General features: G+C 47.2%; 1 protein-coding gene across 24 annotated transcripts in view; it reads left to right on the forward strand.

The window, feature by feature from the left end:
- DMD (dystrophin) overlaps positions 1-16178 on the forward strand; it is a 2111713-nt gene that overhangs the window by 2003108 nt on the left and 92427 nt on the right. For all 24 annotated transcript variants that reach the window (XM_053892047.1, XM_053892050.1, XM_053892044.1 and 21 more), the window contains 3 exons: positions 1322-1396; positions 12914-13115; positions 15371-15456. In XM_053892047.1, the coding sequence (XP_053748022.1) occupies positions 1322-1396; positions 12914-13115; positions 15371-15456 (363 nt within the window). The remainder of the gene's footprint in view (positions 1-1321; positions 1397-12913; positions 13116-15370; positions 15457-16178) is intronic.

Below are 16178 nucleotides of genomic sequence, written 5' to 3' on the forward strand. Positions count from 1 at the left end.
TGATTGTAAATTTTTCTTTAATGTCCAAGTTGTCCACAGTGAGCATGTGTAACTTTGATCATCAGAAGAAAGTATGATATTAAATGGGTGATGGGGATTAAGCAGGGCTCTTGCTGTGAAGGGCCCTGGGTCGTGTATATGAGCTATGAATCACCATGTTCCACACCCGAAACTGATCTTGCGCTGTTTGTTAACTAACTGGAATTCAGATAAAAACTTGGACAAAAAATCATCATATAAATAAACCCAGTATTCATCCTTTCAAGCCTGAAGCTCTCCCACTGTGATTTTTAAATTCTACAAACATACTTTTCATTTACCCGAGATCTTTGTCTTAAACTTCTATCTTTTTTAGAAGGTCTCCTGTATTGTCATTAATGAAATGTTGTTTTAATTATTACCGTGAAAACAAAGTCACCTATACTTAAAAAAATTTTTATTTTTGAGAGACAGAGATAGCATGAGCAGGGGAGGGGGCGTGAGAGAGAGAGAGGGAGATACAGAATCCGAAGCAGGCTCCAGGCTCTGAGCTGTCAGCACAGAGCCCGACGTGGGGCTCGAACCCACGAGCCGTGAGATCATGACCTGAGCCCAAATCGGACACTCAACTGACTGAGCCACCCAGGCGCCCCGATACACTTCTGAAGAAAAAAAAAAACTCAAAAAAGTATTGCGTCGCCCCTTGATTGTTTGCTAAGTTCTAATAGCTATTTCAAAAATAGATTGCTTGTCCTCTTTTAATTGTGTAGCCAAGATCCACTCCAGTAGAACCGAGGTTATAGTCCAGAAGAAAAAGACTCCCTGTGTGTCTGTTCCCTTTTAGGAATAAGGACTACATGAATGAATGAATGCCCTCCGGGGGCTCTGCCACTGGAGTCCTTCACAGAACTTAGCTTTCCTGATTGTCAGACAGCAAAAAGACATTTTTGGGGGTTTTTTTGCTTTTCTCGCATTGACTGACAGAAGTTTTAAAAATGTTTTTTCAATTTTTTTATTCAGTAAACACATTATTCAGTGTGTGAGCAGGGGAGGGGCAGAGAGAGAGGGAGACACAGAATCAGAAGCAGGCTCCAGGCTCTCAGCTCTCCGCACAGAGCCCAACTTGGGGCTTGTACCTCCCCCACCCACAAGAGATCATGGTCAAAGTTGGACGCTTAACCGACTGAGCCACCCAGGCACCGCGCTAGAATTTTTAAATTTGGGGGATATACAAAAGATTTTTTTCTCTGTGTTACTGTTGTTGTTTCCGAAACATTGGGAGCTTTTGTGCTTTCTGATGAAATAACAAAACGCTCTCTCTTTTGTCTCTTTTTTTCCCCAGCTGACCTGAATAATGTCAGGTTCTCAGCTTATAGGACCGCCATGAAACTCCGAAGACTGCAGAAGGCCCTTTGCTGTGAGTATTAACCAGTGCTTGGAACACTTGACGTTCGTCTTGGCTTTAAAAAAAAAAAAAAAAAAGTGGGACCAGGGGTATTTTCACTTGCAGAGGGGGAGAAATAGCTATCACACGTCCAGCTGCAACATAGATTTCCCTTTAGTAAGGTGTCTGTGGCCTAATGTGCCCCTAGACTACTTTGTGATATTATCTAGAGTCTCTCCTGTGTCACCGTTCCTTGATTGGACAAGGTGTTTGTACGTTCTGGTCCCAGCTAGTGACACTGGCATCCAGGGTTACCTTTCCGAACCTTGAAGTCTCTCTCCCTCTTCTGCCTTTGTTTCTCCTTCTTCTAAACGGTGTGTCGTAGTAGAAGGTCAATACCTGCATTAGCCCCGCCGCATTTTGTAGGTGTGAGTAGATTATTAGCTTGACTGCTAATGTTCCGATGAATGATGTGATGATAAAGACCCAGACGATGGGCTAGTTTCTCTGCTTCTGCTGAGTATCCCACGTCCGTGGGGAAATCGTGGCCTGTCATACGGCTCTGTGTCTTCGTCTCCTAGTTTATTTATACCTCTCCGCTGTCATCAAGGTGAGGTAGAATATATTGTTGGAGGGCCCGTGTGCACTGATGATAGAACCATGGGAGAGACAGGCACGGGCCCTACCTGGATGGCACTCGTAGCCTAATGAGGGAGACCCAGGGGGTCCATGAGAGTCTGGAGACATAGGTGGATGAATAGAAGATCGTTGAGAAGGGGCACAACTGGTAAAAGAAAAAAAACAAAACAAAACCGCGCGGTCCCGTTTCTAGTTGCACACTTGATGGGCACCTTGAGGAATAGTGAAGAGACGGTTTCAAAGTCCTGTCTTTCGTTGTGTGACAGTAGACTCGGGGTACTGTGAGAACAGCTAGTTGTGGGGGTGAGCTTTTGCTTGAGGAAATGGTGGCTAAGCTCTCGGAGTCCGGAAGGATTAGTCCCGCTCGCTCTAGGAGTGTTCGAGTTGGAAGGAGTAGCGTGTGCTGCTGTATTCAGGAACTGAACACACTGGAGCCTGGCTGAAGCCTAGAGTCCCAGGAAGGGGCTATGGTGAAACATTTGGCCGGAGACACAGGTGGGGGGCAGATGGTGAAAGGCTTTTGAAACTTATGTGGAGCTTAGAGGTCAGTGGGGAGCCACGCAAGGGGATGACACGGTGGGATTTTCATTTAGAAAAGGTCATCGTGCCTGCGCAGTCGAGTATGGGTCGACCGAGCGGGTCGTGCACCTGACCAGAGAGACTGGTTGAGCAGTTGTGGTGCTCTAAACTGGCAACGTGGTCTGGGGCGCCTGGGTGGCTCAGTCGGTTAGGCGTCCGACTTCAGCTCAGGTCACGATCTCGCGGTCCGTGAGTTCGAGCCCCGCGCGGGGCTCTGGGCCGACGGCTCGGAGCCTGGAGCCTGCTTCGGATTCTGTGTCTCCCTCTCTCGCTGCCCCTCCCCTGCTCAAGCTCTGTCTCCCTCTGTCTCAAAAATAAATAAAAACGTTAAAAAAAAAAAAAATTTACACTGGCAACATGGTGGCCCGAATGGATGCTGGAGTAATGGAGAGAAGTGGAGACAATGGAGAAAATACTTAAGAGGTGAACGTGACAGGCCTTCGTGATGTACTTAATCAGGTGCGTGAAGGGGACCCAAGGAAGCTGCTAGGTGCTCGCTTGGGCAAACGGTGGCCCTGCCTGGTGAAGGGGGTGGGGGTAAAGCTGTGCTACTCAGCAGAAATAGACAAATAATATTTAGGACTCATCAGCCTGCAGATGTTTAGGGAGAGTGTGTAGACGGAGGAGAAAAGAGTATTTACGACAGGGGACGAACAGTGTGCAGAGGGGACTGCAGAGGCGAGGCCCGCGGGGAAGAAGGAAGATCCCAAGAGTGAGAGGGCCGTGTATGGTGTGGAGGAAAGAAGTGGCCGGCTCCTGGGGGGCCGATGTCGATGGGAGGCCAGCATGGGGTTGGCACGAGTGCCCCGCGGATTTTGCAACAAGGGGTCGGTTGCTCCAGGGAGGTTGTTAGAAGCGTGGGGGAGGTGGTGAAGTGGTCTCAAAAGTACGCGCAATGGGGACGAAATGATGGTTGTCACGGCCCGTTCCTGGAGACGCTTACTTTGAAGGAGATAGGACGAGGGGTGGTAGTTAGCTGGTCCGGACAGAGTACACGAAGTGGATGTACTGAGAAGTTGAGAGACACTTGAGTCTAGTTACATATGTATTTATTTTGAGAGAGAGAGAGAGAGAGGGCGAGAGCGTCCCCAGGAGGCTCTGCACGGTCCATGCGGAGCCCAGCATGGAGCTCGATCTCACAAACTACGAGATCATGACCGGAGAAGAGTTGGAGGCTTAACCAGTTGAGCCACCCGGGTGCCCCGGAGTCCACTTCACTGAGGAGGAGAGGCGAGGATGAGATAAGAAACAATGGGAGTTCTGGGAGCCTAGGGGAGGTAACGTGGGATCCAAGAGGAGGAATGGGCACCTCTCTGCTGCTGTAATGGGGGGCGGCGAGGAAGGGATCTGTGCAGGTCCGGGTAGCTAAGGAGACCCAGCGGGGGGAAGCTGTGGGAAGCCACGTAGAGGTTTGTTTTCTGCGGGAAGACCGACTTCCCTGCTGCGATGGGGAGCCGAAGGCGAGAGGGTTGTGGGTGGGTTCCCGGTTCTGGAGCATTGGCGAGAAGGGGGCCAATGTGAGCAGCAGCATTAGGAGCCCAGTCTGCTCAGTGTTCTGCCCCGGTACCCGTCCGCACGGCCGTGGCCTTTGTCCGGGCTCACTCAGTACTCGGGGGCCGGGTGGGTCCAGCCCAGGTGGGCAGAGGACAGCTGGGCAAGAGCAGTGAGGATTTGGGCAAAAGAACGATTCAGTGGTTGAAGGGATGTCTGTCGAGGCCACGTTGGGGCAGAGGAGCCGTGAATTCACGTGCAAGCTGGTCATCGGGAGGGAGAAGGATCGAGAGGCTGACCGTTGGGGGCTCTCGAGGAAGAGCTGGTGTGGAAGTCCCTGGAAGGCCGAGAGGCTGTGGTCGGAGAGGAGCATAGCTAAACACTGTGGAACAAGTCCAGGTGACTAGGTCCAGGCTGTGACGGTCTGAGTGGGTGGAGTAGATGTGAACTTGCGTGGAGATGAAACAGGAACGCAGGGAGGTGAGGCAAGAAGGGCCGACACGTCAGCCCCGCCCATGTTGGGGTCTTCCGGAGGGGGGCCAGGACTGGGGAAGAGAGAGCTGTGAACCTGGGCTGCTGAGTCTTCAGAAATGAAGGCGCCTGACCCTGGGGTCTGCAGAGGCTCTAGCAGGCGGTCCAGGAGCGTCGCTGGCGTGTGGCTTGGTCCCCAGAGATGAGGAAGAACTGTCCCAGAAGTGAATTCCCCTGGCAGGAGAGCGTCTGTGTTCCTCTTTATCTGGGCCTCTCCGGTGCTTAGCACGAAGCCTGGCACACAGTACGATTCAAGATGTTTTTTCCTGGAATGGATGCATGAACAGAAGTAAATTGACGCTCCCATTTCCTTGTAGCTTATAGTCTGAAGCTGTCACTTTTCAGCTACATAGCTGCCAAGTTTAAGTGGTTTTTTAAAGGGCTCCCCAGGCCTGGGATTTCCTCCGGGACCTGTTAACGTACCATAGCTGGAAAGAGGTAATGCTTTCCATTGGTAAAGGGATAATTATGAACCTGTTACTCTAAAGGTTTTATAGTATATATTTCTGGGAGGTCCTAAAAGTCACACTCTGAAAAGGCCCCACAATAGACGAGATGGGAAACCTCATTCTGACCGTCTCTTTCCGTGACGTCGCTTCGTACCTCGGATTTAGGCAGTCTGCGCTTCTCCTGTTAAATCATGATTCTCTTCGCAAATATGTCCCATTTTCTGTCACTTCAACATATGTCAGAATTTCCAATAAATGTTGGGAAAGTGGGGGAATTTGATACTAGAAAAAAGTCCGGCCGCTTGAGGTTATAACCTCGTAGTGAAGTTAAGCTCCGAGTGTCGGATGTGGACTTTCCGCTTGTAAACAGATTTGAAACTCTCAGCCTGTCCTTTCTGAGCACGACTTTTGTCCTCTTTGAAAAAGGTTGCGGGATAGCCCAACGAGGGTGTATTTATCTCAGTTAAGTGCTGGATTCTCATACGTGGCTGGAAGGTTCCACGTGTGGTAGGACTACAGAAGGAAGAGAGTGCCTCTCCCTTCCCTGTTGAAAACCTCTGTGGTCACAGTACTTAACTAACTGTTCAGTAGATGATTTAAGAATTTCCTCTTCACTCGCTGTTTGCTTAGGTTTATCTTCCTACCGTGCTGTCATCTCTGTGCCTGGAAAGCCATGAGAAAGGGCTACTGTCTGCGGAACAGGCAAATAAAACTTGTCCCGGCTAGCTTTTCCAACCAGAGGTCGCTTCTGCCAACTTTTGCTTTAATGAAAATTAATGGTGTTATCTCAGGGATCTCCTGATGCCAGTGAAGAGTTGAAATTACTGATGCCTTAGGAAATAGGCAGTGCTACCTCCATTAAAGCACTTGGTCTTAGATGTTTTTTCACTTTATTATCAAAGCGCCAATATTGCAGAAACCCGAATAGCACACTTGTATCCACCATAGAGCATTTGCTGTTTAAGTTGGGAGCTTCACCATCGGCGTATAGTGTCCCCAGTTTGTAATCGGTTTAATGTTGCATGACTCCATAGTGCCTTTCGACGCACTGTGAATGAAAATTAAACTCGAAGGAAAAGCAGAGACAAAGAGAAAATCTTGGTAAGAGGGACTTATAAGCTGGTTCATACGGCCAATACCCCCCCACCCCCCCCCCCGAAAGTTCGGAAGAAGATCATCTAAGCTTCTTCTCAGTCTTTTGTTCTCGTGACATCCTTTAGGTGTGTGGCTTCTAAAAAATATAGCCAACTTCTGAGAGCAGAAAGAAAACAAGGCGCTTAACAAAGCACACGTATTAGTTGATTAGCGTGTGGTGGGTTGGAGAGAGCCCAGACCATAAGGCTAAATATACTGCAGTTGATAAATGTGACAAATATTCTGCAAACAAGAAATCGAGAACAATTTGCTTCTGTTCGGCGCCTGAATCACGTAGTGGAGAGATTTTGTACAGCCTGGAGTTGTCTGAATCAAGTCACAGCTGCCAGACTCAGCCTCACCACGATGAAGCAGGTGAAAAGATTTTGCTCCCTTCTTGGTGGATGCGCCTCACCTTTGGAGAGGGCACCCTGGGTGGCCTGCGACAGGGTTCAGTTGCTAACAAAGACGCCCAGGATCCATGAGAGCGTAGCTTACCCACCCTTATCCACATGGGTTAGAGGCCAGGTCTCTGTTATTTCAGGATTCAAAACAATCTTGAGGACTGGAGCCAAGCTCATTTTCTCCGCTTATGTGGTTTCACAGATCCTGGTGCCCCCAAAGAGGGCTCCTTTAACAGGACTCCCCTCTCTCTCTCCCTCTCTCTCTTTCCTCGCTCACAGGGGAGATACCATAGTCCTATTCAGCGTGTTCCGATACCCGTGAGGTGCACGCTAGGGGAAGAGTGGTTGGCCCGAGCGGTGGTGCTGAGGGTGGTTTTGTTTCCGTTCATGGTATTAGTAGGCTGGCCACCCTTCACCTTCCTTCTGGATCTGTGTGCCCACCAAGTACTCTCTTTGCACTGGGAGGTCTTTTCCATCCGTTCTTTTCCCGTTCCAAGCAGATTGTCTCTGGCTGGGTATTCCTTGCCCAGTTCCCAATTCTCCTTTCATTCTCTCTTATTTCATGTGGTCCCATGCTCTTTGGTCCATTGTTGTCGTCGTGTACTGACATCTGTACTCTAAGTAGGAAATGAATGCAAGATGCAAAAAATACCGAGTCACCCAGGCTAACATCATATGAATAGTGGTCACTCCTAGATAGATGTTGGTGGGCATATGTCCCAGAAATCTCTATTACTGTCCACCTCAGATTCCTGGCTTTTCATCACAGGGAAGCAGGCCCATCAATTTAAACTAATATTCCTCAGCGATCAGAGTGTCCCTCTGCCCGATTGTGGCTTTTCTCACATACTAATGGGTCAAATAGCTATTGTTTTTTACGTGTAATATTGTGACAGATGACACACGGAGCATATAAACCTTCTACCATAGAGCAACTACCTTTCTTAATTAAACCTTTACCATCGCAATGACCACACAGTGTTCTTTCAGGTTATTATAAATCAGCGTTCCCCAGATTTGACTGGGTAAATATTCCCCTAGGATACTTTTCAACACAGGTCTTTAATAACCGATGTGTCCTGTGAAATGAGAACCAAAAGACATAGCCATTTTAATAGTGCTCCGTAGACTCATGGTCGCAGTCAGAATCCAGGGTGTTCGATAGATTGGCCAGCTGTCCTGTTCACTTCTTGACTTTTTTTTTTTTTTTCCCCACTCCAGATTCTTTAGAGAGTTGACTCATACCTAAGGGAGCGTATTTTAAGCCTCTTTCTAGGCACCAACATTATGTTAGATTTTCCCTTTTTAACCCCCACGGTGTGGCTTTGTTCCTCTCAGCACCAGCGTGCCCTTTCTTCAGCATCATTAATTTTAGTCCAGACCTTCCACCCCCACACGGTGTGTGTCCCTTGGGTTCAGCCACTTGGCTAGTCCGTGTTGAGCTGGTGGCAAGATATGGCGTGCCCGGGCTGCCCCTTCAATCTCTTCCCAGGGGTAAAGGGTCAGAGTGGGTGAGTACAGGAAAAGGGGGTTACCCTGTTTCTAGGCAACGAAACATTTGTGACGGTCAGCCCCAATTAGTTGAGGGGTGGGGAAGGAGTGATCCCTTCCGTCAGTCCCCGTGCAATTCTCAACTCAACTCAACGTTCCAAGTAATAGCCATAATATCCTCTTGCAGAATTTATCAGCCTTTGAGACCCTTAATTGTAGCCCCAGTTCAGGGACTGCTGGGGATGGCATTGAAAAAGAAAATGTGGTGAATTAGGGAATACCTGTGGGTGTTCCCCACTTGAATTATCTTTTTAAGGGCCAGTGGTCTCATGGGTGTAGCCCATTTATCAAAGTGCGCGTTGCCCACGTTCCTTTGGTTACGTCTCCACCTGCAGGCCAGTGAGAGTGAAGCTCACTGGAAGGCGGTTCTGAACTTCCTTGAGCTTTGCTAATGCTTCCAAGGAACCGAATCTGGAGCAGACCTGCTGTGGCCTTGAGCTCTTCTTCTCTGATCCCTTCTCTGAGCTCCTGAGGTTCAGGTTCTGTCATGTCTAGATTGCACTGGAAAGTTCTAACGGCGGTAGCCAGTTTCAAAGCCGGTGCTGCTTGCGATCAAGGGTAGCTTGGCCACCATCATCAACAGTTCGTTTTCGTCCCTTTTTTTCACAATCATCTTTTGTTTTTGTTTTTGTTTTCTTTTTCAGTAATCCTGTAGCCATAGTTTGAGCTAAGGGTGAGTGGGGGGGTCTTCTAAACAATCTGACTTCTGACGCTGATCGCACTGGGAGTGGCAGTTGGGGCTCAGTTGCTCAGCAGACTCACGGAACCCACATGACAGGGCTTCAGAATTTACAGTTCACCACTGGAAAAGGCTACAACATGCAGGATATGCATCAAAACCACAGGCTGCCTCACAGCAGAGGGCCCGGGGAGGCCAGGTGCGAGCTCCAGGTGCCCTCTCTGTAAAGGTGGTACCGGGACGCCCTTTGTCTCTTGCATCGAGAACCACCCCTGTGCGCCCAGACCACTTGGGAAACCAGGGAGCGCATAGCGGAATCTCACACAGGGTTTCGAGAAGCCTTCTGGTAATCGGAGCCGATTCTTCCCACATAGCCAGTCCCCAAACCAGATAAAAATGGTCAGGGTGACGTCGAGCAATGAACCGTAACGATGACGTGTAACCCACGGCTGCACGTCAACGCAGTAAGGCGCTTCTTTTCATCGCTTTGATCAAGGCTCTGCATCGTGTCGCTCTTTGAGCAGAACAGCAACAAAAAAACATGTTTTGCCAACGCCAGGGCCTCTGAAATTAACCCTCACAGCACAGATAACCACATCAAAGTGCAGTGACTTTCTTGCTGGGCAGCGATGTGCTTGCAGAGTCCTTCAGCCCAAAGCGTCAGCTGCTTCTAGAAGGGCATGATGTCAGCAACAGCCTCCTCTTCCCCCAGGTGCCTCGTGCCGGGGTGAGAGCCGGCAGACACACAGCGGTTATCCCACCATTACCTGCCTCTGTTTCTGTCTCTGCACAAGTTAGGTTACAGGATGGTTTATACACTAGCACAGAGTCTCAGGGGCGACCCGTGGAATGAGCTGGGGGTAATGTGGGCACCGTGGGACTTATTGTAACCAACTTTCTCGTGTTTCTTTTTCCTCCGATTGTTCTCACTGGTAGAGAATGTGGGATGGTTTCCTTTTTCTGTAAAGTCTAAACGGGCACCTTCTGCAGCCTCCCTTTCTGCTTTCTCTTTTTTATGTGTATTTATTTTTTTTGAGGCGGGGGAGGGGGAGTGCGCAAGCAGAGAAAGCGCGGAGAGAATCCCAATACAGGGCTCCGTCTCACGACCTCGATCATGAGCTGAAGTCACTTAACCAACTGAGCCACCCAGGCGCTCCTGTATTCTTCCATATGTTCCTCCATGTGTCCTGCTATCATACCCAGAGCAAGTCTTCTGATCTCTGATCTCCGTTTTCTCAACTGCAGAACGATTCTAAAGGCGCTTTCTAGTTTTCTGAGCCTATGGTTCAGTAAAAGGCAAAAAAAAAAAAAAAAATCTGGCCTTCAGCTCCTCACTTGTGGCATTTGTAGAAAGGACTAGAGGTATTGAACCTAGAATGTTGAAAGGGCGATTCGTCACAACCAGAGCCTCAGGAACCATAAATGGGATCCTGTGCTTAGGCCCCCCTCACCCCTACCCCTGCTTCATTTTCTGCTTTTCCTACAGGGCAGAGAGGGTCCCGGAGAGCTGGTCCTGTCCCCACCACCCTCTCTCAACCCCACAGCCCTCATGCAGAAGGACACCACCAAATGGTCCCTTTTTCCTCAGTGGCGTCAAAACCTATAGCATCCTGTACTGTACAAATAATTTTTGAAAGAGTGGGTGTATTAGCACAGACTTGCGTTTTTATATAGGTTTAAAATCCATTCCCTAGTTAAAAGGTACATGTATTCATCCCCCAATGGAAATTCCTAGTTTGAGGTAAAAGCGTAGTTTCACAGAATTGTGTCTGCCGGTTGTTTTTTGAGGCTTCTAGAAACAGTCAGTCATTATGTCTAATGTCTCATCAAATAATCTCCATGTTTTCTTGAAGGTGGTCGTTTTGAACACCTAAGTGCATGTCTGTGTGGCAGTTAAATTGTCCCTTTCGATTTTCTCACCTCTTTTCAAGCCCGTAGCCTTGGCTGTGGATACCTAAATACAAGCCTTGGAAAAAAAATGTCCCATGAAAGTGGCGTTCTTTTGGATGTGTTTGTTTGGCGGAGATGTGTTCTCCGGTCTTCTGTGATGGATCGTTCTCGTGTTGAGCCACATCTGGTTTCAGCAGAGCTCAGCACACAGTATTTCTCTCACTATGTCATCTCTGCTCCTGTTATTTCAGAGCAATTGCCTTGCTCCCCTCTGGAGCTGTTTATACTCCAGAGTTTCTGTTCTCTGTGTTACCCATTCACCTGTACAGAGATGAGAGGGGACTCGGTGAAAAGAAATTCATGCACTTTGGCTACTGGTCCGTTTGCTTCCGTCGCGCCAGGAAATTAGACGCTCGATACAAAAATGAGTCTCACGGTTCCCAGCTGTTAGTTCGTGTATCCTTGGGTAGAAGGCAAAACATTTATAATGATTAAGGCAGAGTCACAAGAAAATAGTAGAAAAACTCCAAACCACCCAGAGCTTCCTTCAGTTGACAGGGAATCCTGCTGAGAATATTGGTGTTTGGAAGAAATCCGTTCTTCTCTTTCGCTCATGGAAACGGTGAGCTGCCTCTCTCAATGTTCTCGCTCCCTGGCCTGTTGCATTTGCCCTCTGAGGAAGTCCAGCATGCAGAAGAGAGGATGAAAGCTGGAGTCTTTGCTCTCTGTCCCTCTCTCTAGTCTCCCTTGCGGTGTCGCCCGCTGGGCCTTCCCTCCTCGGGGCCTCCTGCCTGCCTGCATTATTAGTTTTTTAATTCTTGCTTCTTTTTCCTACCTGCCTCCCTCTCAAATCGAGTTATGTTCTTTTCTGCCACTTTAAATCAGGCCTCGGCTTCCACGTAAAGAGGTCATTTCTTTATCTCGAGAGTACTTTAACACAAAAGGAGCGGGGCCTTTGCTTTGTCAGGGTGAGGGCTAGTCCCTGGCCCGTGAGGCCGACTGCTTGGGAGCACAGAGCTTTACTGACTGCGAAGGAAGAGAAAATCCCCTCCTGCTTCTCCTACCAGGCCTCTTTCTTGCTTCCAGGGAAACTCCAGAGGTTACTGTTTTTCTTTCATAAAAGAGAAAAACGCACACCACGTAGGGTAGGATTTACCCCCAGTTTGTTTTCCTTAACATTTAATTAGAACCGCCCACAAATAGCTAGTAAAATGCACTCGGGCCCTTAAATGTGCGTCCACTGAGCCCTGGGCAAGCTCTTTACTGACTGGGATGGTCCATGTTTATCTGCAGTTACATTCACAATTGTATTGCCCCCTCCCCCTAGATGGGCGAGAGATGTACTTAATTACCATCGATTGTTTGCAAGGCATCTTCCCGTGACACTTGGGAGGAAAGCTTGCGCTGTGCTGACGCTGGACAAGGTTGAGGTTTCTCTTTCGTTAAATTTTCGTCTTTCAGCATATGACTAAATACCACTTCTGACCAAGGGAAACCGCACCCCCCCCCAGCCCCCCATCTTAGGAAGTTCTTAGAGGACTTGAAAAGATACTGTAAAATAGAATTTGAAGGTGAAAGAAAGAAGTGAGCCTCGGGTCTACAAGCTGAAGAGATTGTACACTTAGTTCTCCTTTTGAAAAGTTTAGTCAAGTTGATGGTTTTTTCACCTAATACTAAAGTAGCCGACCGATTGTGAGGTGACCGATATTTCAAGGCAAAAATCGCTTAATGATTATAAATGTGTAGCTGGAAATAGAGTTTACACAACCCTAACCATACAGATTAATCAAACCGACCTTCTGTAATACAAATCCGAAACAGTATTGTCAGGAACTCTTTCGAAATCTCTAGTAAACTACAGATTCTCTCTTATACAGAATGTGCAAATGAGTCTGTTCCCATAGAACACTCTAGGTCCCCTTAACTCTCCAGTACCCCCATACTTCAGGAACAGAAACTTTCCCTACCCACCTTCTTCTCCCGGTGCCAGTGAGATTCGACCGTAATAACCTTAGATCACCACTACTCCAGTCATCAGACTTCGAGCTGGGCGGGGTGAAGATAAGCCATTTTGAAAGAGGGTAGGGTTCAGGTTAGGTGTTCACTCAAGGGTGCGAAATAACCTGAACAGGATTTTCAAAGGAAAGGGAAAAAGGAGGATTTCCCCCTCGGAATCACTTGTGATTTTATGTGGCTTTTGCAGTGGATCTCTTGAGCCTGTCAGCTGCATGCGATGCCTTGGACCAGCACAACCTCAAGCAAAATGACCAGCCCATGGACATCCTGCAGGTCATAAATTGTCTGACCACTATCTATGATCGCCTGGAACAAGAGCACAACAATCTGGTCAACGTCCCTCTCTGCGTGGATATGTGTCTCAATTGGCTGCTGAATGTCTATGACACGTACGTATGGCCAGTGTAATTAGCATCACAACAGGGGCCCCAGTCTGGAAATCCTGTCCTCAGGATGAAAGGTTCATGAAGCCCCGTGACCTAATGCTGTCCCTGTGATACATCAGGTTTGCGTTTGTTGAAGCTGAAACATATTTTGATGAACTGGGTCGGAAGAGCTAGAATGTGCGTGGCTCTCAGAAAACAAACAAAACCCGGAGACGCTCATTTTTCAAATAGTAGAATGAGTCAGTGTGTAGCCTTTTCTTGCCCGTGTAATTTGAATTCTTCCATCCACTTCGGGAGCGGCTCCCACTCACTGGCAGAAATGGATGTGCTCCTGGAGACGCTGACGCACCTGTCACCAGATCGGAATAGTGTTCGCTCACACCCCGGAGGTTTTTGCAGAACGCTGTGAATTGATGAGCCAAAAAAAATGAGAGCGAGCCCTTCATGGAGCAAACGGGGCTCCTCAAACTGAGGAGGCCTTATAACGCTGTCCAGGTTTCCATTTGGCATCTCTAGTTGATCATTCTCTTAGAGAGGACTTGGTTTTCTTGTTGCTTCGGATTGCCCACATTGAGGTATCCCCGGTTCTAGTTTTTGTCTTGAGCTTAATGAAGACAATTGACGAAGGCAGCCGGCAGAATTGGTCTTCATTTTGACCGAATTCTTCTTGGACCTCCCAGTGATTACATGCCTCATTTCACATGCAAACAAGGACATATTCCCCAGTTGGAAATCGGGGAAGGCTTTCCGAAAGGAGTTGCATATCAACTATTTTGCCTTTTGCTTTTGTCGTAGATTTTTGCCACTTCTGTGATTCAGACGTACACCTCTTTCTTTGTCGTTGTGATAAGGTAGTGCTTTTTGAATTCCAAGACCATCTGGCTGTGTAATTCTGATCATTATTTACCGAGCCCTTGAACATACCGGCTTTTGATTGTGGATTACACTTAAATTTGGCTCTGATAAGGGTTCGTACTCAGTTGTTCCCGCCCGTTTATTTTGGTACCGTGTTCTTTGTAGATGACATATGAATGGATTCTGAGTGTATATACGGTCCCTTCCACCTGCCTCAAAATTACTTGGGGACAGTTTTAACCGCTTGAAGACCTGAGTTAGAGTTCATGAAGTTTATTCATTAAAACTTTGATTTGCCTTTTTTAAAGAGGGGCACAAGGAGAAAATCTTCAAGCATGGTAATTGTGTTAACGCCTTAAGTTCCCGGATTTCTCTTCGGCCAAGGGTTCTAGGCAGCTATACCAGTGAAAAGTTGAGCATATTGTTCACCAAAAATCACCCCAGTTGGGACCTATCCTTTGTAGTTTTGCAGTGCTAGATGGGAGAATTACGCCACAGTCCCTCTCTCCTTCTCTTTTTAACCACCGTCCAAGGTTTACTTTCTTTCCATAACAAAATAAAAGGTGCCAATTATTGAAAATCATTCTCTACAGAAGGAAAAATTTTTCATTCTTCGGGATCATTTTTCCCCCATGGATAAAATGAACCATTTTAAGTTTGTCATGTGGAATGCTTTATTTCAGCTTTCTATGTAAAACGCAAGTGTAAATATATTTCAAACATTGATCCAGCGGTAGGTTGTTTTTAAAATTGCTCTTTAAGATCATACATTTGATTGTTCTCTAATAGAGGATATTGTATTTTTCTTAGGGAGATAAACGTACATATTTCGTATTATGTGTCATGTGGCCTGACGTGAGCGATTTTCTTCTCAACGAGGGGCAGTCTGATCCAAATCTAAGAGTGTTCAAGAGGGCACAGCAAGTCAGTTGCTGGTATTTCTTTGGCTTTCGTAACCACAACAGGCAATGTGGTTCCGTGGCCAAAATAACTTAAGTGCGCAGTGGGAATTCTTCCACTGACCAACCTAAACCCAGGTGACTCTCCATTGAATAGAAGGATAATTTTTTTTATCCTTTTAATGTAGAGCCACTGTTACAATTCAAGTAAGGGCTTTTAAGAATTGCAGACTTGGTCATCGTTCTTTGGTCAAAGCGGTCAGATTTCCATTGCATTCTAGGCCCTCAGCCGAACAGGTAAGGAAGATAATGAAGAGAAAGAGATGATGAACCGAAAAGCTGTCAGCAAATCTTCCCAAGACGATTGGGTTCCTAAAACCGTGGTCGCTAGAGTTCCCACGTCCAAGGCTTTTTTTCTTAAGAAGTGTTTACCATCTAGTAACGTGTCGGTAATGGGTTTTTTTGTTTGTTTGTTTTCTTTTTTGGTCTGATTATTCATAACAGGGGACGAACCGGGAGGATCCGAGTCCTGTCTTTTAAAACTGGCGTCATTTCTCTGTGTAAAGCGCATTTGGAAGACAAGTACAGATGTAAGTCATGTGTGTTAACTCTCTTCTTGTATTAACGTTGCCTAATTACCCCAGTTTTAGAGGGGGAATGACTAGTGTTCTTACTTGACAGTAGGTTCCTCCCATAAGATGTAGAACTGCTTTGAGAGTCCCCAGCCTTGATTTGTGCCCTTCCCTGTCACACATTCCCTTGCAGGTATTTCAATAGAGAATGAGGATTAACTTCTCCCGTCCAAGTATGATTTTACATTACATTGACTGTGTCCGAATAAAACACATGTTCCTAGAGGATAAAGTCTGATTTCCTAACCCCTTCGCCGGAGTCACAAAAAAGAATGTGAAGGTTTAACCTGTACACTTGCTGACGCTTTGGGTTCTTATTTAAAGAGTGCTCTCTGGCATTCGTGTTCAAGAAACATTGTTTATTTTATAATCATCTTACGGCAAGTTGTACAGACATCTCCAGATCTGTGACGTGACTTCCATTTTATTACTTGAGAAACTGATAGCGTGCCGTTTCTTACAGGGTAAATATCACCTTATAGAATTTCCTTCTGGTTAGCTCTTGGGTTCTTCGGCTTCAATCTGGTGCATCCAAATTAAAAGCAAATGCTAGAGGAGAAAAAATGGTCGCGGTGACTAAACAACCATCCGTTCCCACTGTGAGAGACTGTACTTGGTTTTCGCCCTTTATATGCTTGTAAGAAGTCTTTATGGTGGGAACGTTAAGCAAACCGAGCCTA

Source organism: Panthera pardus, unplaced genomic scaffold, assembly GCF_024362965.1.
Source record: "Panthera pardus isolate Hobbes unplaced genomic scaffold, ASM2436296v1 HiC_scaffold_27, whole genome shotgun sequence".
Lineage (NCBI taxonomy): Eukaryota > Metazoa > Chordata > Mammalia > Carnivora > Felidae > Panthera > Panthera pardus.